Source organism: Gallinula chloropus (assembly GCF_964237585.1).
Source record: "Gallinula chloropus genome assembly, chromosome: 1".
In the NCBI taxonomy this organism is placed as follows: domain Eukaryota; kingdom Metazoa; phylum Chordata; class Aves; order Gruiformes; family Rallidae; genus Gallinula; species Gallinula chloropus.
Window position 1 is genome coordinate 53,585,253 of NC_140085.1, and position 24,863 is coordinate 53,610,115.

Consider the following 24,863-nt stretch of genomic DNA (forward strand, 5'->3'; position numbering starts at 1 on the left):
TTGACAGCGCCGTGACATTAGCAGAGTGTGAGCATCCCTGTGCATTGTTCCTTACTAGTCAAAGCTACCCAGGAAGCCTAAGCAGATGTGCTACACAACAGAAACGTATGTATGAGATAAGGCATTGCCATTCTGCGGCACGAAACATTTCCAACCACTTATCAACTGTGGAGTTGCTATTTGCATTTTGTACTCCATACCTGAAAGCATTACAGCTGCCTGTGGCAACAAAGGAAATGCAAAACTTGTTGGAAGAAAATAAATAAAATGAAGCTGCTTCCTATGGGACAATTCAAAGTCTCACCTCATCATCCTGAGACATCAGGGATTCTGTTTGCCTCTGGTTTTTTTATTAATAATGCAGCAACAGGCTTTCAAGCACTCTTTCTGAAGAGGAGCTTTTCTTTGGAGGCGATATGAGTCATGTGATTACCTCACTCATGTAGAGTCAAAGGCTAAAAACTGATAGAGGTTCTCACTATCAACTAGTCTATAATTTGGCACCCGGAGAAGCAGTAATAAATAGGTGTTTATCGACTCAATGGGGAATTTCATTTCACTCTCCGCCCCCAAAGTCATTACCTGCACAATAGGACTGAGCGACCGAAACTCAACATCATAAACTATTACAGGCTTACTGCCTAAACTGCATCTCAATTTTCCGTACCGGAAGTTACAAGCAAATTATAATCCACTACATGAGAAGAGAAGTTTGTTGATGTCATGAAACAAATGGTGTTTGCATCTCCTGAGAGCAGAGAAATGTTTTATACTCCAGATAAACAGTTTCTGCTGTTCTCAGTATTGTTTTCCTTGGTGAAAAAAAACATTAAATATCCCTCGGTATTTTTCCCTAGAAAACATTTGAATTAAAGAGTGTCATTAAATAAAAATTGGATAAGACTCTTTCTGAATAACTCAAAGTTGAAACACATTTTCTATCCCTTTGAAAAGAGCTTATGTGCTCGACAGGGTAAGTAATATAAAAATATTGTTCAATTAACTTGGTACACCATTTACACTTCTGCTTGGAAAGCATATTGCCAGTAAGAAAAGAAATAATACTTTTAGCGTAATATCCAGTTAAAAGCATGCATATTAACTTACTCTGAATAATAAAATTTATTTTTCTAGACTTGGCAGTTTACTAGGGAAGAAATGAAAATATTTGTGAATTAATGAACACTGAAAATGGTACACAGTCAAGTGTCATATTTTTATTCATTTTTTTGTGAAATGCATTGTGGTACCATTTTAAAACTGATATGAAAAGCTAGCACTGTTTCAAGTAATAACTCAACCACCTTAATCTTAACAACTGAGTTACTAATCAGTGTTATATTTCTTCAAGTGTGAAAAATGTAATCTTTCTTTTTTTTTAACATACTGCACAGATATTTCAGTATAGAAAACCAACACTATCTGGTTTACTACAGATAGCACTGAAGTAGCTGTGTAGCCATCCTGTGATCCTATGCAAGAAAACATAGCAAGAAAAGTAGGTAGTCATTAAAGGCACAACAGAAGCCATTTATAGTAATTAAAAAGAATATAAGGAGAGGAGAGGTTTGGAGCTTTATTCTTCTTTGTTCTTTAAGCCTTGAATGTATTACCTGCCCAAAACTTGGGAAAGACACCATAAGGGAAGTCCTGTGAAGGTTTAAGCAAAGCACTCAGTGTTTCTGTGTTGTCTAAAAATAATTCACTTATTTTAAGCTGCTAATTTGGTATCTCTACTACTTTTTTACTTTGGAATGACTAGATTAACTCATTTTCTTTTAAAAAAGGCAATACACCATGAGGCTATTTTATGTTCTATTTCCACAGAGGAAACAAAGTGAGAAGTATACAATAATTTCTCCAACCAAAGGAAAGGAATTTCTTCTAAAAACATATTTGTTTGTGAAAACATTATATTTCCTTTCCTAAAACCTACCAACACAATAATTTAGACATTTTTGTGGTTTTGGTGGGGGTTTTTTGGGTTTATAAGACAGGTCCAGGAAATTTACGGTGAAAATCAAGTTCTCATCCCCGAAGGTACCAGCTACATGCAGGAGCTGCACAGCTCCCGCCACTCTGGGTGAATTCAGTCACCATGGAAAGCTCATACCCTGGACTTTTCCAGTGCTGTCTTCAGAAAAATGACAATCAAATTATTCCTCATTATTCAAACTATTTCTCAAGCAACAGAATACATTAATTTGATGGGTTTTCTCCCCACGTCAGTGGACAGTGTTCTTCACAGTGATGTCTACACTTGTCATTCTCAGCAGAGAACTAAAAATGAGCAGAACTTTTATCTGCAAATCTCGGCATGTTCTCACACCATGAACAGAGTAGAGTGTGGAAGCCTTGGGGTTTTTTCCTTTTACATGCATCTATCTTTGACTAAAAGTGTAGTGGATTTCAGACCCTAGCTATGAAGCATGCACCTTTCACTGACAATAGAACTGGAAAAGCTGTAGTTTGTATCTGAACACAATCATGATAGCTCTGAAAACAAAATTCAAGAAAAAAATCAGAATTCTTGAAAAAATATAAAATCCTATGTATCTCCAAATATGAGGCCTGACTCGTGTTTTATCAGAATCTCTTAATTTATCAGAACCTGATTCTTTTTTATCATTACTCAACTTTTACCGATTGCTAATGATTTATTATAAATTATGAGTCTGTGGTCAACATCAACATTCTCTCTGTATCCTCTCCAGTACTGACTATCTGCAACTGGACCTTACACTAAGAAGCCATCAGAAAGACTAAGGGAGGTGCTAAGGAGAGCAGGAAAGAGCAGGATGGATCAGACCTAAACATTCATCCTTCTTGTATAGCCTGAACACTTATTCTTGCTCTAAGGCTCCCACAAACAGCAACAAGGAGCAGGAAAAAAAATCCCTGACTATATTTTTTTTAATAATTATTTCAGGACATAATTGTGTTCTGCCAGAAGAGAGGAGTGGGCAACCTAAAATTTCAAAATCTTCAAATTAAATGGGTGAGTTAGAAGGCAGTGTGTGCTATGGAGGGCAAGCACTGACATTTATTTTGTATAATGGTGCGTGTCTTGAGGGTAATTGCCACTGGAATATAATCCCCACTCTACGTGTCAAACACTAATGTAAAATCAATAAGGAGCCATGTTCCCAACATTTTTCACGCACCTCTGTTACCCCACGGAGGGTTTTGCCATGCTCAGTGCCGGGCTCCCTGGGGATGCGGGAGGAGGCTCGCTGCATCCCTCCTGCTTGGCGCAGCCTCTCTGCCGAGGGTCGGCAATGGCTCAGCATCTGTAGAGCAAAAAGCACAAGGTGAGACAAAGATGATTTCTGGTACCTTTGCTGCTCTATCAGCAAATCCTGAGAAACAGAAAGTATAAAGGTTGTTTGCCACAATGCAGGTAACAACCTAGATTGAAATGACACAGTTGGAATTGTTTTGTGACAAGCCTGGTGTTAAGACATGACAGAAATAAACCCACAAGAACAACCATCCTGACAGATACACTTAGACTCAAATAAAAGCTTGACTTGATAGCCCCCGATTAATTTTATTTCTTTCCCCCCAAGAACATCTCTTCCTTTCCAGCTCATTATAAAATAAGCTTTTCTTCACTTCATAGCTGAACTCGGTCTTTAACAGGCTCTACACTCCAGTTTATCTCATGATGAGACACCACCGAAAACTTCAGAGTTAATCAGAAGCATCACAATTACGAGGAAGAAAACCCCAGGAAAACTACAATGCGCTATTGTTCTCTGCAAAAACGCGGTAGCAGATCTCCCTCCTTGTTTCCATTCTCCTGAAACACTGCTCAGGCAGCTTTTTCTTAGAAAAACATTGCAAAACTGCCAGTCTCAGAGGAGCTTCGTCTTCCCAAACAATGTGCCTCCCTCTGTAAGTCACTGGCACCTTTCAAACCAAGATGTGAAAAGACTGCTACTATTTGAGAATGTAAGGGTGTGGTTCTAAAACATCTCTTCTGGATCAGGTATTTGCATACCAGGCTGTTATAATGTATACAATCAATAAATTCTTTCCATCCATCACCCTCAATTGAAATTACACCCGCTAAATCCATTTGCCACTGCTGCTTGCTGATGTATCAAATCTTCACACCTAAATACAATGATTGTAGTGCTTAGAAATACACTTGAATTCCCATAGGGATTTTGTTCCTGGGTATTTTGCTTTATGGAATGGAATTCCATTACTTCTGTTTTCTTCTCCTCAAGCTTCCACAGCTGAAGGCCAACACTTTACCAAAGCACACAGGAGGAAAAGACAGGTAATTTCCAGGGCACAGATGAGATAAAGATTGTAAACACAGCTCCTCCCCTTCACTGACTGCAAAAGATATCTGGTCACTTATCACTGCCAGAATATTAGATGTTTAGTGAAATAAGATCAGTGAGGGTACTATTCAGAGAAGCAGCTTCTGCATGCCTCATTACAGAAGATGAGGAGGCAAATATGACCCAAATATTGTATGAAACATGTGGCAAGTTCTACCGCTTCCTCAAGCAACCCATTCCACTCTCCTGCTAAAACTCAAAGCTGAGAAAACTTATTTTCCCAGCTTAACCTATTTGTCTCTTTTTTAAAAAGCAAGATTTCCAGAAGAAAAGGGATGGCTGCAGAGAGATGGCAGCATGTTTGGTCTCATCTGTAGATGCACATTGGCAGCAGATCATGTACAAGGATGCCAAATGGACTCACAAACTTGCGGCAGCCTGCGTAGCTCGTTGCCTTCACTTTGATAAAACAACAGCTTCTACAACAAGGGACCTCACAGGCCGGAAGTAAGCGAGCCTATGGGAAGTTTTGAACCTACTGAATTTTTGCTGTTCGCAGAGGACACAAACTCATCTGAAACATGATGGCACACGCCCATTTCCTTGCTGCAAGGAATCTTGTCTCGCTTAATCGATGCTCGCAATGTTCCTGAAAACATACTGTGGCTTTTCAAAGACTTCTGAGAGCACCTTCTGAATGGCTGCACACACAAGTCACTTCCCCAGCCACTGAAACGCAGCTTTGTTCAGATGGTTGGTAGAAAAGGGTGGGTGTAAGTTATGGGCCTATGGCTAAACAGGAGTTTGGCCAAAAGTAAGATCTTATCATCACAAGAAGAGCAACGATGTGTTTTTGTAGCTGAGAGAATCTTGGGTTATAGGTGTTTATGAGAACAACCCCCACAGAAAAAAAAAAATATGAAGGGAGCTCATGCTATAGGCTTTATAATGGTGAAGGACCAAATGATCGCTTCATGGAATCAACCCCATGGTTGCAGACAATGTAAGTATTTAAAAAATCAATGCCCAGATATAATTCTTCTTCAAAGGTCAAGTGGTGAATGTAGGACACCCTGCTGAATGGCAGGCTTCCCCATACTGCTTTTAAAGAAACATGGTCAAAGAATGGAATATCTCAAGCAAAAAACGGGGTATAATGAGAATGGGGCATATATACATATATATGCAACATTTAATCAAACTAAAGCAATGAGCACATCTTTATATTAGCCAATAGTTTTGAAGTGCTAACTCAAAACTCCCCACCTAAACCCCACATGATCATAAGCTGAGAAGCTGGCCCCTTCCTTTTCCTGGGAGGCATAGGAATTCCTCTGCAGTCTACCAGAAATCTGATTTGTCCACGTACTGGTACCTACCTGAATAAAAGAGAGCTACTGAAAGAAACAATTCCACTAGTGTTAACTGGCTGCAACATGAAACTACTTTGCATACATGGACAACAAATTATTCCAATATCCAAATACAGCAGAAATACAAACTGCAGGAAACAATTCCTCCAGTCCTCATGGCATATGCATTAAAAACTTCAAGAAAAGCTTTTCTCATATTGTCTCAGGTTGTACATTTACTGTTAAATTATTGATGATCCACTTCTATTGTCATTTGCACTTGAGTTACTAGAAATTAAAGCAAATCCTAAACCTCTATATACAGCATGCCTAGAAAAAAACATATGTTCGTAGGCTCCAGGATTCCCCACAGTCCCAAAGGGAATTTCATAACCTCATAGGTATCTTCGAGTCCTAGAATTTGCATTCTGCTTCCCAGCTCAGCTTGCAGATGTTTAAAAATACATGCAACAAGACAACTCGCTTTTGGCTACACATCTAAGAGGTTCAAACATCTGAATTATTCTGTCTGAGGTCAACTACAATATATGTGTCAAATTAGGCTGAAATCCAGCTGGGAAGATCTATAAAATACTAAGATCTTTGGTGCTTGAGAACCCGTGCCTGTTTCTGACCAATGAACGTCCTTTCAGATCTTCTTCCAGGCAAAGGACATATATTCAGGAACCAAATCTGAAATATAAGCTTACACTTTATGAATCTGTAGCCTTCAATCATTTAAGTTTTGCTGTGCAAACAGATATAAAATGGAGATTGTGGCAGCAAAATTTCACAGCAGTGTTCATTGGTTTCTGGAATTCTAGAAGACAAAGGACGTACATGCCATCATGTGCACTCGTGTGCCAAAAAGATTCGCAATAAAGAGAACACATAAGCTTCCCTGGGCTTTAACACTCTATATCTCTATAGTCTTTAATATAATCAGAAAATATTTTTTAGGAGGTCAGGATTGAGGCATGTATCCTGCAAAAGAGGTATACGCCCTGGCAATTCCACCAAGAAGTTGTTATTCTGTATAGATATAGTAGTAATTATATATATATATATATATATATATATATATATATATGTATGTATGTATGTATGTATAAATCTAATACAGCTAGTTAACAAGAGAACTAAGGTTCATTCAAAAATTTATGGATTTTTTTTAACAACTCAAAATTATGAACCAGTAACTCAAGTAACTCTTGTGAGTCATAGTCTAAAATAATTTCACATAAATTTCTAAGTGATGGATGATATTTCATATAATAACTATCTCCTGAAACATTTCAACACAATTAAGGTAGAGCTAAACAGAACTCAAGTGGCTCTGCTCTCAAGGGATTCATGTTTAAGTAAATTCCCAACCCTGAATCTAAAAGCAATCTTTGCTTTCTCTTCTCCTGGAATAGATAGCACCAATATTAAAATTACTCTTGGGAAAGGACAACTTAAAACAGAATTATCCATAAGTGAAAATGCTAATGGTATTAGCATTTTTTTCTTTAATAAATATACTAGACTTCAAAACCCAAGTAGGAATTTTAAACATCTAAAGTAAAGTCAAATGGTTATCAGCCTTCAGTACTATCTCCTGCTCAATTCATCCCATTCTCATCATTTTACTTCTCCTTCCAGGAGAAGAGAACAGAAAAAAGAAAATCAAAGACCAATAGAGAATGGACGGAGATGCACTTATAAGCATTTTTTTTTTCAATCCTGAATAACTTAACAGTATAATTCATTATGTGCTGGCCACATTTTTTCAGAAATAATCAGCATACGACCATAAACTAAAATGTAAGCCTCAAATATACTTTAATGGAGTGATTAAAAAAAACTGTCCAGGATTGCCATCTATCAAGAAGCTACAGAAAAAAAAAAAGAAAAAAAAACCCTCAAAAAAAGAATTTGTGTTAAGAAGTCATTTTGGGTACTTGTTTCTTCCCTGATTATCTGAAATCAAAATCTCAATAGATTATATCTAACCAGTCTTCTATCTGTACCAGTGTGAAATTAAAAAGAAAAGAAATAACTATCATCCTTATCAGGGAGAGGAGGAGAGTCGGAATCTATTAAATCCATCTTGTTTTATACACCATTATGTAAACAAATTCACAACGAAGCTGCTTATGATACAATTTTAAAGGACACAAACCATCACGAAAGTAGTATTTTTTAAAGTGTGAAATTAAAATGCCAGGTGGATACATTCTGTAAGCTGAGGGTCCAAGACAAATACATAATTCAATTCCTACCCAAGAGTTGCAGAGCTGCTCAAAGAGAGGAAGACTCTAGTATAAGATCTGACCTCACTGATCAATACAGGTTCCAAATGAGTGCGTCATCTCCTTCAGCAATTCAAAGCAGTGCCTGAATAATATAATTTGAGTATCTATTTTCTTTAAAAACAAACCCAACCAAACAGAAATATGCACTGAAATCAGTATCTCCTATTTCTGGAGAAAAAAATCCAAGGCCTCTAACCTGCCAGAGTAGTCGTGCCAGTACCCTGAATGCTGTCCTTGACCAAAGCTCAGAGCAGGCAGTTAAGGAAGAGTGTAGCACCAGGATATATTCCTCCTATTTTCTGTTAAATTGGAGATTTAAAAAGAATATAAGTGAGCAGACTACATCTGGACAGCTATGCTTTATAGACACCATGGAAACTACTCTCCATGAACCTCTTTAATTTCATTTTTAACTCATTTATACCTTTGTCGTCCTTAATTTCCTCTGGCACTGAGCTCCACAATCCAGCTTCACACTGCCAGGAAGAGTTCAAAAACTCGCTTTTCCTGGGCAGTCAGAAGAAACATTAACTAGCTATTCTCTGGTTGCCTTCTCTTCATGCATCCTGGTGAAAGGAAAGCCAACTCTGAACTAATTGTCCCATAAAAGACAGAGATTTTTCTTTTTCCCCCAAATTTTATTTCAGCCTGTCATGAACATAGCAGTAAATTTACTGCTCAAAGAAACTCCCACTCTTCTCCCAGCATACTCCTGCCAGGAGACTCATGACCGCTCCAGCAGTCAACTCTGATATGTCATTTTGGTGTGTGAGTCTTTCAGTACCTCTTTATCCTGAACTGATTGCTATATCTAGTTATGGCTGTATCTAAATCAGCCATATTATTTATAAGCATTAAAACAACTCGTCAGGAAAACCCTCTGACCTGCCAGCTGATTTCTTTATGTTAACGTTTATTTACCCTGTCCAAACCAGACACTTCATGTACAGTCCCAAGGAACTTGTGGGCTCAGAGACTTGCCCCAAAGTGGAAAGGATGCTAACTGAGCTGCTTTGCCTGAACCAGTAGTCAAGTGAATGCATTTGTCCGCATTTCACCAGATTCAGTAAAACATTTAGCATGATGAGAAAGATATCATAGCTTTATGATGACATTAAGAATGGAAAAAAAGTAAGACTCAATAGTAGGAAAACCCATCAGCTAGTGAGATTTTTTTTTAAGATAGGCAACAGTTCTCTCTGTTGCTGCAAGTTGCATTTCTGAGAACATTTAAAGGTAAAGGATAGAAAAAGACATTAAAGAGATAATAAGGAAAAAAAAATTAACCAGACCTAACAGGTAGACTTCCATCTGTAGTGTCAAGTGATTCTTCAATAAAAGCTGTCTAAATATGACCTCATCCTGAAACAACTTCCAGAGAATGGGAAATGCTGACGGAGAGGTATCAAACACTCGTGGTGCAGATGACCACAGAGGAACAGGGATAACTTGAGGGTTGAATGAGATTAGCTCAGGGTACTAAAAAGCCCCCTTTTCACTCTTTCTCTCCCTCCACGGGCCCTATCTTGCATGAAAACAACATTCCAGAAGAACAATGAAATTGGTAAAGTGATAGAGGGAAACCTCCTCAGGATGGATTAAAAAAAATCCTGCACAGAAGCAGAACCAAGGCTGTAAAATTGCTTTCCAGCGCTTTCTTCCAAAACAAACATTCAGACAAAATGCTAATATTTGCTCCCCACACCCTGAAAGTGCCCTGCAATAGTACTATCATAAGCTAACACTGTTCTGTTTCTGGAGACATGTGTTAGGACCTATCACACTAGTATCTCAGCAAATTATATCAAAACTGTTATCTTTTTTTCCCTTAGTGTGACTCATGCCAGCTGGACTAGTCTAAATATTATTAAACATCATTAAATATATTATATTTAAGCTTAACTCGTGCCAGCAGGGCTGGTTAGCAAGAAAAGAATAAGTAATATTTTAACAAATAATGTTTAGAGGCTGTGGCGACTGGTGCTACCTGAAAACCAGCGAGACATCCATAGAGCCTCAGTTCTTTCCCACCAATGGGTAGGTATGTCTACCAATCCTTCTGGCAGCATTTCCACTGCTGTCACTTGGCAGAAGATTTAAAAGGCAATCCAGGGAAGTCTATGATTTGCTATAAAAATTAGGAAGTGCTTAAGTGCCTTGATCACATTCCAAGGGGAACTTTCAGATTTACAAGCCTAAATTTCACTGGCTGTCCCTGGAAAGGGACCCACTTTCCATACTGTCAGCAGTATAACCCTACTCTTATCCTGGCATCTCTAAGAGAAAGTTGAAATAACAAGCCCTTGTCAGCACAGTGCTGAGGAAGACAGCGATTATGAGCAGAGTGATTATTTTACAGCTGCAAAATCCTCCTGAAAAGTGTTTTTACATCTTATGCTATCTACACCATTGCAAAACTTATTTTATTTTTAATGAGTATTCTATGCTTATACCTGTGTATATATGTGCAAGCACAGCATGCTATAGCAATCGATGTGGTTTAGGTTTGGGTTGGGTTTTTTTTTAATGAACTAATGATGTTTATAGTCTTAGAAGCTTTTCAACAGCGACAAATACAGTATTTCAAAAACCGCATGTCAAATCTACCGTGCCTCTGGGAGGACAAGTCAGCATGTGTTACATCTGCAAGTCTGCAAGCACAACTGTTAAGTATATTATAATCAACAGGAGGAATGCAGAGTACATCAAAGGGAAAAATAAAACTCATTGCACATAGTAACCAATTTCTTCCTTTCCGGAAAAGATACTGAGATGCTGAAAATTGCTCATACTTAAATCACTATTAATTAAAATAAGCTTTAGCTACTGCTTCCCCTGCTCCCCCAAAAAGACTGAGAAAAATTGAAATACCTTTAAAATGTCAAAACTTACCCGACTTCCAGCGATTTGCATTTAGAGGTGAATTAAAATGCCTCTGGTTTACACTATAGTGGAGCTTCAGTTTTGGCAACCTTTTTCTAAAGATAACTGAATCTTTCATATGCACTTTTAAGAAAAATGTTTACTAAATGCACAGAGAAAATAATTTAAATACCCCCCTTTACATATGGCCTTTTCCAGCAAAGTAACTTTTCTTCCTCTGCTTATCCAGCCACTTTGTTCTCTGCCCCCGTTTATCAACACAAGTGGATTCTTTAATTTTATTTTTTTACTCCTATTTTTAAATTTCAGAAGTGCCTCTTAACTGGGGCACAAAGTGCAGTTTATTTCCTGCTACTGAGCTAAACTTTGGGGTTTTACCTGACACATAACAACATAACAACAACCTTTTCTATGATTATTTTTTGGAAATAAACTTCACAAAGATTTTCTTGAAGCATTGAGGGTCCACAAAATCACCAGTGTAGAAACAATGCTGGGAAGCATGAAGAGGAACAAGGTGGATTAAACAGAATAACAGACCTGTTAGTGATAGGAGTTCAACATACCAAACAGTATTTTGCATGCACTAAAATGCACACACATGCTGCAAGAGTTAATACCTAGTGTAACTTTGTGGTCTAGAAAGCTCCTTTGTGCCATCCTTGAAGACACAGCATTCAAAAGGATGAAAACAGGAGTGGAAGAACACCTTTAAAATGCCTTTCACGTTTTCTTCTAGTCCGAAATTACAATTACTACACACTTTATAAGCCTGCAGCCAGTTTTAGTAAACTGCTACTTACAGCTCTTGCATGACAGCCAACAGATGAAAGCGGTGAGTGAGAGCTCTCATTCATTGCTGCTAGCAACCCACTGCCTTTCTGATCCCTTTCTTCAGAAACAAAGATTAGGTGGGGGGAAATAAGGTAAAGGGTTATTTTTAAAAGTCCGTATTTTTAAATCACCATCCAGGAGCTGGGTGAGTTGAGCTCTTATTAGTCGCCTCTCATCTCCCACTTCTGTTTCCATAGAAACCTCGCAGCAGCATCGGCTGCCTCACTATCCTGAAGTCTTCAAATGCAGTCAATGCCAAACCTGGCTGGGCAAGCAGGCAGAGGATAATGGCAGCACTGCTTCAGTACTGAGGTCCGCATTGCCAGCCTCCCATCACGTGGAGACCACGTGTATAAAACCGAGAAGTTGCCTCTACCACATTGCACAGACCGGGACAGAAGGCTGACCTGTATTCCAGCATCACCCCCAAACAGGGTGGACTGGGATGAAGGACACACCTCAGACCTCATAAACTAAACCCACAAAGTTTGGAAAACCAGTTAATTGGAAGGATAGTGATCAACATAATCAGCATAAAAAAAGTCAGCCGGCTGCTGTTGGTCAACCAGGTAACCAAAAGTGACTGGTAACCTGAGGCCATTCCTATGAGGAGTGGCTGAGGGAGCTGGGGCTTTTTAGTCTTGAGAAAAGGAGGCTGAGGGGAGAACTTATTGCTGTTTGCAACCATCTGCAAGGTGGTTGCAGCAATGTCAGGGTTGGTCTCTTCTCTCTAGTGACAAGAGATAGGACGAGAGGGAATGGCTTGAAATTGTACCAGGGGAGATTTAGATTAGATATCAGGAAGAATTTCTTTACTGAAAGGGTTGTCAGGCATTGGAATAGGCTGCCCAGGGAGGTGGTGGAGTCACCATCCCCAGAGGTATTTAAAAGGCGTATAGAAGAAGTCCTTAAGGACATGATATAGAGGTGGACTAGGCAGGGTTAAGCTATGGTTGGACTCCATGATCTGAAGCGTCTCTTCCACCCTAGGCGATTCCATGATTCTATGAAGAGAAGGTCATATTCCCTGCAGATGGCCCAAGGGGGCTACCAAAAAACCCGAGATGGTGGGTTCCTCTGATCAAAAGGAACAGGTGCATTCAGTGAGACAGTCACTCAGCAGTACGGCTTCCCCTGTCCACCCCAGCTAGTCTCCTTTCAGTTTGTGTAAACCATCCTTAAAACAAATCTCGCCTTCTCTCAGGCACAACCCTGAGAGGGAGAAGTAGGTCATGGGAACAAAAACACAATAAAGACTGGTACCAACTGGCTAATACCAAGGGAGCCTACCAATAGGCTCAATGCTGACTAAGAAGTGGCAAAATCTATCCTGCTGAAATTCAGAAAAAGGAGAGACTGTCCTTACGTACCTGAGAACTCCTGCAATAATACCTGAACACAATTCCTCCTTGTAGGATGGAGCATCCTATTTGGTTCTGCAGACAGCTTCTGTTCAAGAGAGATTCCCAGAGTGTGACAGATCTCCCGAAAATCCAGAAGCAGTCGGATAGTTTTGTTTTGTGGGGTATTTTTTTTCATTTTCCCAATGTGTTAAAACCTCAACCTCTATAGGAAACATGCACTTACTGAAACATCAAACCATGCATTACAGAACAGATTTTAAGTTTTGGTGGATCAGCCTGGAGGTTATACAATGAACACAATTAATATGTGAATCTGTATGAGTATACAGCCACAGTGTGTAAGTTATAGATATTCCTTATCTATCATTTTTAACAAAATGCTGAAGCAAACTGACAATCCAAACTTGAACCGTGGCGCAAGAATGTATTTTTATAATTGGCTTTTATTACATATAAGTGAAGGATTTCTAGCTATAAAGAACAGGTAAGTACAAATACTAGTTTGTAAATGATTTTTACAGACATGGAAAGTGATGAACCAAAAGGAGAAATATCAGGTTTGTGCAATAACAGTTTTGAACCAGCATGCTGAACACAGCAGCGATTGCCAGTTACTTCTCAGGAAGACTGTTATTTTCCACAATATCAGTACACATTCATTTACGTTGGCAAAATTTTGTCTCCAAAGCCACTTAATAGTTCCTTCTTCCAGAAAGCAATTTTCTAAAATCGCATATTTCAGCCTACTAGTAAATAATTTGTTTTCCAATAAAACTTTTCAAAGGTATAATTTACGGGGCAACAATACTCAATATTATGGATTCTTTTTATTATTTTTTTTTCGTAATGTCTGTTGCATTTAACTAAATGTTAAGTGTGACTTTGGGTTCTCATCACAGAAGGAAGAGCACAGTCTGCTCAAAGCAGCGTTCCTGGTATGGGACAGTACAAGTTCCTGTCCGAGTCAGTGCAACAGACAGAGGCATATCAGGTGTATCATTTCATATGATGGAGAAAGCAACGTTTGGTGCCCTATTCACTTTCACTCTCAATTTGCCGTATTCTATCATTGATAGAAAGCAAGGTTAGTGCAACGCTTAAACAGCTAAATGAAGGCTGGTTCAGTTTCCAACAATTAGTTCACTTTTCAAATCTACAGCTTCCAGCTGACAGCCCAGTAAAAGTCTTTGGGGCCACAGTTCTCCATTCTCAGACGCAAAGGCCCTGTCAAAGTAACAGGAATTAGGATTTTTTGAGAAGGTATTAATCAGCAATGAAAATGATTGCCACATGAGCTATTTGCAGATACCAAATTGCTGCCTATATAGCACAGCTGATGTAGCAAAATTTAAAAATTTAAAGCCAAAAGCTGAGAACAATGCTAGAAAAATGCCTTTCTTCAGATTCAAGACAATGCCATAAGCAACGAATACACTGCCACCATTTTCTGATGCCGCAGGCCCAGAGGAAGATGACAGCTGCTATTGAAGATAAAGATGGTTTCGTAGAAGTGCTTGAGGAATTACTAGCAAGAAATGAAAGAGCAAACTTCTACATCTTTAAAAGAGAGGGCTGGAACCCATGTAATCAATAACAGCAGACTGAACAAAAGCAAAAGAAGCTAAAGGAAATACCTTGACGAGCTAGACAAAAACCCGCAGAGGTAGGAGGCGCCTCTGGAAAACAGAAGCTATCAATTTTAGTAGCACTCTGGCGATTCAATCACAGGATAGCATACCGAGGGCATCGAGACCTGAATCTGGAATTCAAGGGGGTCTTCCATTTGCATTCACGTTTAAGGGAATAAAATTTCAGTCCATGAAACTGACCTACAGACTGATCCAAGTGGGTTTGTTGGGTATTTTTGCAACAAAAGATGTTACCAGTCCAGAGCAAGAAACACTGTACCAGATCCTTTTCAAGCTGTAAGTGTAAAGAAAAGCACCCTGATAACAAAGCTGTTTGTTTGAGACTAGAAATCACCAAGGCAGGCAGTTTTTGCTGCAGAAAGCACCAGAGCAAGAGGGACGGTGTAGTGTGCCAGAGCTGATTTTCCACAGATTCTACAAGAGCCCCATGGCGGCCCCTCCCGAAAGGGCTGAGCTGCCCTCTCCAGCCAGGTCCTGCCTGGCAGCTGCCTCCCCGGTTGCTGATGCTGGGGCGTGAGCAGCCATGCAGTCAGCTGGATCAGGTGATTGATCTGTCTGAAAACTAACCCTACCAGGAAAAGAAAAGAAAGATTAGTTTTCAGTTGATCAGCAAGCTTTAGAAGTCATTTCTACAACAAAGAGGAGGCAGGACCGGTGCTTTTTGGCGGCATTGCTTGCCCGGGACAACTGAGCTGCTTCAAAGGCTCTTGCTCGATCCTTCGTGCATGCAGCCACCAAGCCAGCATGCTGCTAAGCAGGCTGCCCTGAGTCAGGTGATGCACCCTAACCATCTGCATATGCACCCTTTAGAGATGTATTTAGTTTAGCAGAGGGCACAGTCAAATTACCCAGCAGCTGCCCCCAAAGGTATCAGGCCAAAGAGGTGGGAACCACTTCTTCCTTGCACTTTGCAGACAGAAGAGAACGTCACCCTGTACCTGGGGCCTGAAAATATTTTATACAATTAGTCAATAGCATCATCAGGATGATTGAAGATGAAATTGATAGAGACAGACAAAGCGAACTGCTCTCGCTCAGCCAGGCTCTGGCAGAACCTATTGATTCACGGCAAACACAACAATTTGGGAAACAATGTTCAGGCAGCCTTGAGGGTTGGTGCTGGTTGCCACTTTATTTCAACAAAATGGATCCTATTCAAAGCTATAATTCTCACAAACTGTAAATTGACCTCATGCACAATATGCATATATAAACACGCAGAAATTAATCTTGATGATTATGATAGAGGGTGCAAATTTATCAAACAAACAATAGATGTACCAAAATTAAGGCCGATCACGAATTCAGAATTGGACCTCATAGTGCTGTGCTTAAGTGTACAGGAAGACTGTTACGGAGTAATGGATTGCTTCATCTAAATTATTCTGTTCTCAAGCACCTTCAGCCTGTGAAGAGATACACAGACAATAGGAAAGGTGGGAAAGACGTCCAGTGGAGAAGAGGGTTGACACAGTGATGATGATACCTGGGTCAATCATCAGCTATTAAAAGGCCTTGTGCTATTACTATTCAGCATCAAACTTAAAAGTCCTCCCCTGCAGATAAAATAAGAACTACCTGAGTCACTCAGACCTCGCTTCCACCCTCCATCAGACTTTAGTTAATAAGATATCTCAAGAGAGAGACAAGAACACAAAGTCCCACAGACAGTCCCTCAGACACTGAGGTATGGCAAATGACAGCAGGAAATTAAGAATAAGAATACATTAGTAGCCTTGGATCAATTAGGTAAATATAAATGCAAGTCTGAGGACAAACAGTGACAGAGACAAATACCATGGTGTTCGCTTGTGAGACAGGATTTTCCCCTCAGGTGGGTGACTCGGTTGTCCCTGGTGAAGGGAAGAGGAGTCAAGGGCCTTTTCCCCAGCAAACCACTGATACCTGGCTCACCACCTGCAGCCAGGCACAAGAGCAGGCTGGGTAATGCAGACCTCTTCTGGGAGCTACCTCATTCGGTGTCCTCGACACGTGACCCATGCCAAAACTGCTAGAGAATTCAAAGGCAAAAGAAGAGTCTTTAATCCATTACCACTCCACAGTGTTTTACCTGTGCGTGACCTGCTGTAACCTGGTATGGTGTAAAAAACCTTAGCCAAAACTATGTACCTTCCAGAAACCCATTCACACAATATTCAAACAGTTATAGGAATGGGTTTTACATGTCATAGCTTGATCACTCTGGGACACATGAGAACATGCATACCTCTCATGAAAAATACAAGGGAGAGAAAAAACCACCAAGATTTATAATTATATGCTGATTTATACATTACACTAAGATCTATTCTTCTACTTTTAGATGTATTATTCAGTGGATACATCTAAAATATGTACATTATCGGCAAGATTACATGCAAAATCACATATCTTAAAGAGCAAAAATACAGGTTTCTCCATTGTTATACCTTTCTTTCAAAACCTGGACTGCAAATTAGGCAATAAGGCAGCTGTTGACCAAAAAAAAAATTAAATAATTAACTCTATTCACAGCTGACCATTGATTAACATAAGTTTATAAATACTTCCTATTTTCCTGCAAGATTTTGCAATTTGATGAATCTTACTTAAGTTTCCCAAATAGAAAGTCTGCTGTAGAAATTAAAGCTGCAATAAGCATAAAGGAAACTTGTTTCTTAAGCTGAAAGAAGCACACCCCCCCCCCAAAAAAAAAAAAAAAATTCCAATGATGGTTTTTTTCCCCTCTCACTTTTGTGCTCCACTGAGGTGGTGGTGACATTTTTGCCAGTTAATCCATGCTCTTGTATTGTGCACTATTGGAACACAAAGACATAATGTCTGTATTCTCTTCTTTAAGTGGAATTCTAGAGCTCTAAACCAAGTATTTCAGTTATTACATTTTACATTTTAGAAGAACAAAGCATAACAAGAACAAGGACACACTGTGTGTCCTGATCCTACAAACCCTTAGTCCAAAAGCAGTTTCTGCCTGTGTATACAGAAACCTGTGAACTTAAACACAGGTGTGATAAAGATCAAAGATATACACACCCTTCAACACAACTTCTTTAATCGTTGTGCTAGCAAATGAAATTTTCTTGGAAGATTAAAGAACTAGCTATTTTTTTCCCTACATCTGTAGAAACAAATAGCAAACACTGAAATCCTGTCAAGAGTCAAAATAAATTACTTCGAACTCGCATTTTTACACGTTTTTCTAAGATGTTTCTCCTTCAAAAACATTTTAAAAAGCAGGGTCTTTTTCCTTGCTAGTGCTTACATCATACACACACAAATATATAGACACACACGTCAAAAGGTCTACTTCCAAGTGTGCATGACTGGTGTAACAGTTTATTGTATAAAGCAGCCAGTATATGAACATTGGACTATTACAAAGCACCTTTAGAAGAAGAACATCCAGGCTAGTTCTGTAACTAGCATCTCAGACCATTTTTAGCAATAGCTACTAATAACTGTTACTCTTAAAAGCCCTGAAGCAGTAGCACTATTGTGAAGTAACCCCAAGGAACTGCCTCTGCAAATTCTGCCATCAATCTGACACTGAAAAGCAGCTCAGTGGTTCCAGAAACCTTTGTAAATTCCACCTCTTTGAGAATTTATTCTGGTAGCAATTATCATCTACAGAGTATACGGGGAAAATCTGTCACCATTGTAGATTCAAATTTTTAAAACTCACCCAGGAAGACTAAAAATTGGCTCAATGGGCTCAATTAAAATACTCAGGCTCACTGTAGCCTATTATTGAAAATAAGCTATGAAAAAAATCGGGTTTCAGGAAATGCCACTTTTACATCAAGTACACTAGCTTAAACATACATATAATTGAAGAATTATTTTTGCTCCGCATGTGCTTAGCTATACTGAACTCTATTACAGCAAACTATTCCTTATATTTTAAAAGAGGAAGTTTGGGGGTATTTTTTAAGCAATACATTTACAATACTGTCAAGTACTAAGATCAACAATTGATCTGACTTTTCCCTCTACAGACTAGTAAATCTGTGGTAGCCAGTTTAGTAGAAGCCCTCCAGCTCCATGTAGTTTTATTCATATATTATTACTTTATCTTAAACCAGACCAGGCAAAAACCCACCAAACAAGCCAGCAAAGGATTTTGCTTCTGCCCTTGTGTAATTCAGCACCACATTTGCTTGGTGTAAGGACAACCTGAATCACTACCAAGCAATCTGAATGCAACAAAATTAGTGCTGCTTGCGTTACAAAAAACACTTCATGTTCACAGTTACCTCTTAGCACAGCTCCTACTGAAAGAAATTCTAATATACATGAAAGCCTAAGCGCCACTAAGAACCACACAAGTAGTACACGCCTGGTAGTAACGAACGCCTGGTATTACTAGAATACAAGGAACTTGCCAAAGAAACTGGGAATTTCCTACAGCCAAGCCACAATTTATTTGACTGCAAACACTTTTACGGTCAGTAAGCACGAAGTGGCGGGCTTACAGCCCAGGAAATCGTATCCCTGACTTTTTTAATATTCGTACCGAATAAATTCATAATCGATCAATTATACATGCAAGCCGGGCAGCACAACGCTAGCCTTTCATTGTGGATCGGCATACAGTCTCATCACCAGAGAGCACAAACGAAATGCTAATGGCAGAGAAGACGAATGCCAATTTCCTTCACTTTGCTCCAAGTTTCAGTGGCTCTCTACAATAAAAGATAGCTGTTTGTGGAGACTGGCTTGTTCCATACCATTAACTCAGAACAAAACATATTTTTAGTGGGACAGCAGTGTTTACTTGTAAGAACTGATGAATTGTACACCACCATTTATCACTTGTAGACAAAGACATTCAGGCACAATTTTGGACATAAATCAAGGTACATGCTCCTAAATAAAAAAGGGATTGCTTAAGTCCCTAAAACTGCATAGATTGAGGTCAGATTGGCCATAGCAACCAAGAATGGTACTTAGGCCTCCAGTAAGACTTAGCAACCAATAAATGAGCTCAGATCTCTTTTCATCTCCACTGGTGTGAAAGCCAAAATTAAAAAGATTAGATCACGCTGCACCCATCACAATAGACTTCACAGTGAAAAAGTCATTTCTAGCCTTTGATTCACATCAAATAAATAACATTCATCCCTTCCATAATGAACAACTTTCAAAGTAAATTGAATCTCCATAGTGCTGCTCTCCCTTGCTGCACTGTATTTACATAACAATATATCACAGGAAGCTCAGAGTGGGTCTTGCAAATGGAAGACCGGGTATAACCGTCTTTAGGGCTGATTACGCTATATTCAGCTGTAAAACGCTTACCGTTCAAACCTAAGGCGCAGCAGTTTATAGCACACAATGCCTCGGATCTTGCGGTATGAAACTTTGTCGTTATTTCAATATGGAAATTTCATAGTAAACAGCTCCCTCCCCCTTTCCCTTCCAGTGCTTCCATTTGCGGATATTCAGCAAATTCGACTTTCCAGGAGCGCTGATGATACCGTCTGCCTAGCGTTTCCAGGAAAAGGGATGGGACCTTATTTCCCTTTTACTACCTTCTTTTCACACGCTTGCTATTCTCTCTCACATACATTTTCAAGTACTCCTACAATTCTTTTTAACATTCCAAGCGCATCCGTAACCCATTACTCCAACCTCACACAAAGCATTAGGTATTGCTGGCTTTCCTTCTCCCCTAGAAGCAGTGGTTGTTTGTAAATAGGTGAATCTGATCACAGCCACGGGAATCTGACACAGACCTAACACGGGAAATCGGAGAACGTCCCCAGCAAATGTTTGGGCTGTATTGTCACCCTGTGCCCTGCATTCCCCGCACTCAATCTGTCACGATTAAAAAAATGAATCGTCGCTCCCGTCTTACTGCAGGTCACATAAACGGACATCGAAAAGGAACATGTTTGAAAGCAATCTATTAAAACAAAAATTCTGCACCTAATTAAAAATAGGCAGAAATAATTTCAGCCCTCTGCAGCAACAACTCATGTAGATTATACTATCTGAACCCAGCAGGGAACCTCATTAATTTTTAAAACTCTCTGACCCCGGTGCAGTTAAGGGTGTAAAAATAATTACAAATTAGGGTTGAGGGAGCACTGTTTTAATATTGCATGTGCTCCCAGCTACACAACATTTTATCGGATATGGATATTTATTATAGCTAAGCATTAATTTTACCATAGCCAAAACGAAGCTCGCTGGTTAATTTAAAAGAAAATCCAGGCGTTAGAAATGTTATATTTTCAGGAACGTAACTATAGTAGCCACCACTTCCACAGAAAAACCCTGCCTGCTCTCTGCAAACATTCTGGTAACACAAAGCACAGCAATTACAGGTTTAAAAGCTAGTAACAGCCTGGATACGGCAGTAAACTAAAATATCTCTGTAACAAGGCACGTTTGCAACCTAACAATTTCCAACTTATTTAGAAGGCTATAAAATACTTGGCCGAGGGTATAAATATTCTCTCTTACCTAAAACTTGTCAGAAGAAAGATCCTTCTCCATTGTTGTCACCTCCAGTGCCCCCTCTTGCCACCATGGAGATTGGTTCTGCTATGTTTATTGCTCTGTGCCTCAGTTACAGCCGTGACACTAATCTGCCTGCACAGACCAGCGAAGGGGTGTGCATGTGTGTGTGTGTGTGAGAGAGAGACAGAGCGGGTGTGCGTGCCCGTGTGAGAAAAGAGAGCCCGCTGACTTCAGGACTGGGAACCTAAACCTCAGGCCAAGTCAAGGCTGAATGAAAATGATCAAAGCTCTGTCCCTCATCAACTGGGTAGACAAGATTTCTCTCCCCCTCCCCGACTTTCCTTCCCTCCCCAATGAGAAGTAGGGCTGTCATTAGGGATTCCCTCTAAAAAGCCTCTAACAGAGGCAGACCTTCTCCAGATTGCTAGTGCCTGCCCAGCAGTCCGTGCAGAATACAGGTAGCTATTGTTCCTGAGACAGATATGTAGCCAGCCACTCAGACTCTGACAGATCTCAACAAACCAGTGAGCCTGCCTTCAGTTTAACTCTTTATTTACTAGCGCTTTACTTTTTACAAAGATCTCCTTTTGCTCCGGAGAGGGAGGGGCATGGAAGGAGAAAGAAAAAAACAACCCAAACCACAAAAATAACCCCAACACCCCACCACTCACCCCCCCACCCCCACAAAACGAACACCAAAACAGATTAGCAAATTGCTCTGGTTTTGTTAAGAAAAATGTTTCAGGTTTCACATACATAGGCAGTAGTTTTATGCAAATTTAGGAGTATTGATTTTAATTTTGAAATCTCAGCCAGCCTGGTGTTGGACTGCACAGCAGCAACACACTTCAGCTGTAAAACAGGAGTTGTTCACCTTACAGAGCAGGAGTCCTGCTCTTCCTTCCACTGAATTCTCATGATTCAAGGGGAAATAAAACAGCTTGAATAGAGAACTCATATCTTTGCTCAAATTTTCTGGTTATTATGAAAGAGAACAATTTAGTACAAGGGGCTTCAGCAGTTTTTTCACCAGAAATCAGGTTTCAGCATTGGCTAGAAAAGAAGTTAGCCTCTCTGACAGAAAACTGGGCTAGAGCAAGTAGATTGTTACCTAATTAGTTGGCATAAAAGCAGCAGATCTTTATTTCAGTCTTGCAGCAGTTTTATATTTCACTGAGGAGATTTTTTCTACTTGCACAAAAAGGTGGGCTTTTTATTTTATATAACTTGGAGCTTAAGAATTTGTTCACAAAGACAGGGTGAATGAAGCTGTTAGAGAAAATATCCTGACATTTACACTCTGTGTTTGACTTTTAGGAAGTAATGCATTATTATATGAAAAGCTAATGATTCTGCATTCTGTATAAATATTGTATAAGTTCAGCCCAGGTGCACACTTAAGCTTTAAAGCCTTTTTTTTCCCTTCTCCTTAAGGCAGTCTTAACTTCATTTCAAGCAGGTTGTAGGAAGATGTGCGTGTGGGGGGGTATACCTGCTTTTGGCTGGGTGGGTGGGTTGCCTGGATTGCATTAAGCCAGTTTTAAGGTGTAGTTGAAGATTATGAGACAACTTTTCATATGGCAATAAAATCAGATTTATAAAAAGCAGGGTTTTGGGTTTTTTTAAATATTCAGACTGCTAACACAAATGCAAATCAGAGACATGACGACAAAAACCAATATTTTAACCTGACAGAACCTATCAACTGAGGGAAGCCTCCCTACTCAGTCCACAAATAATCATTTTATCAGTAACTTCAACACAGCATGTTCAAAAAACAGCATGTAATCTATTTTGAAAGTTGCCAGTCCCCACTTCATAGAGCTTCAGAGCAACCTTTTCTGCATGTTTGAGAATCTTATTACACTCTTACAAAAATGCCAGGCGTCCAGTGCCGGTCAACATTCTTGCAGTGCAGCAAGGAAACGAGTGAACGGGAAAGCAAATCAGTGGCACTCAGTGCAACGCACCCTGCGTGGCAGAATACTTCCAGCCTACCCAATGTGCTTTAAAGAACCAGAGCTCTGCATTCACAAACCCCGTTGTTGTTTAATTCCAGAGTATTTCATTCCTATCGACTGAATTATCCGTCCTTGCAGACAGAGACATCCATTGGACTGTATTTTTTATCATCAGCTTGGGTAAATGCCTGGGTTTGGGTAGGAAAAAAGCTTTCCATTCTGAATATATGGATGAATTACCAGTGTTCTTAGACGAAAAGATTAATTTATTGGGGATTCTGAAGCATTCTGCACTGTTTTCCTTTGTGTTTGGAGCAAACTGGTAACAAACTGCTGCTACCACTAAAACCAAAAATGAAATTAATATATGCTGGGGAAGTATATGCCAGGCAGATCTTCTGATGCTGGTGCAGAGTGTGGCAGAGCTGTGCCAGCCCCTTACAGGTGAGAATCTGCTGTGAAGCCCTAACACCAAGGGGCAGGATACCCATTACTGCCTGGAAACATCGACCCTACTCAGCACACATATACAACTGCTGTACAGAGAGAAGTGATACTGTGCTGGGAAAAAGAGATCTGAAGCCCAGCCGAGAGCCACGTGACAAGCTCCTGAGCATGGTCATGTTTGATTTCAACCTCTGGTTAGGCCTCGCTCAGTGTAATATTCTGGGATATTTCACCCTGAATTAAGCCTCCCACACGTCTCCCCACTCTGAGGTATCCTAGTGCGTCCTCATCAACTGCTGGCTTGGTATCTACAGGAATGCACGTGGCATTCAAAAAACAACACAGCATCAAAAAACACGAGTCTATGGGAGAATGAAAAGGAAAACTTTCTGCAGCAAGCTCGTGTCAGAACTGGGCACCTCGTGGGAAGACAGAGAGATCAACACTACGAAGGCATGACCTCCTCCTCAGACATCCTCCATGCTTTTACTGGAGCAATCCCCAGCCTGTGTCCACGAGGAGAAAGAACTTTCTTCAGGTTTTGAGACAAGAGTGGAGAGAAGAATTCTGCCCAAAGACCTCCTGCACTATTCGGAGGTCACCTTTGAGCAGGAAGATGGCTGTTCTTCCCGGTCAAGCCTACTACAAGTCACCGGTAACAGATGTCTTGCTTGCTGTAAAGGACAAATTATGGGATTTATATAAAGGGTGATTTAATGATTATTGGTGCTATTTATTTATTTATTTATAATAAGAAAAAAACACACAAGCACAGAGGGAGGGAGGAAAAGGGGGCTGCTTAACAGGGAGGAAAAGCAAGGCTTTCTTTCCATTTTCTTGTTCCTTTTTTTTTTTAGTTTTTTTTTAATTGTACAGGTCATTTAGTAAAAGCAGGGATGATGGGCACAGCATTGGATATCTCGTCTCACATACTGTAGGGTATTTGAACGGTTTGAACTGCTTTCCCAGGAGGAGAGCATAAAGAAAGCCAGGTATGTCCTGTACAACAATCCATTGCCTGAGCATTTTGCTGGAGAACAGACTGCTGGAGTCATTTCTTTCAGCTAACCCACACGGCCCCACTTTGGTGAACAAAGCCACATACTGGTATCACGTATCCATTTTCCTTCGGAGATTCCATTTTAATGATTCTTTAGTAAATAGCTTTGTACTTAGAAATTATTCCTACCAGATATAAAAGAGCACAGTGTTTCAGTAACTAACTGCGTTACAGAGGTGAAATGCACATAATGTATGCGAGGATGTAACCTCAATTAACCTTTTGCCTCAGTCTGTAGACAAACCTATCTATAAAA

At 39.8% G+C, this 24,863-nt stretch overlaps 1 protein-coding gene across 2 annotated transcripts in view; it reads right to left on the bottom strand.

The window, feature by feature from the left end:
• Window positions 1-24,863, bottom strand: part of LOC311205104 (uncharacterized protein) — an 88,573-nt gene that overhangs the window by 45,091 nt on the left and 18,619 nt on the right. For both annotated transcript variants that reach the window (XM_084279396.1, XM_084279397.1), the window contains exon 5: window positions 3,165-3,290. In XM_084279396.1, coding sequence (XP_084135522.1) covers window positions 3,165-3,290 — 126 coding nt within the window. The remainder of the gene's footprint in view (window positions 1-3,164; window positions 3,291-24,863) is intronic.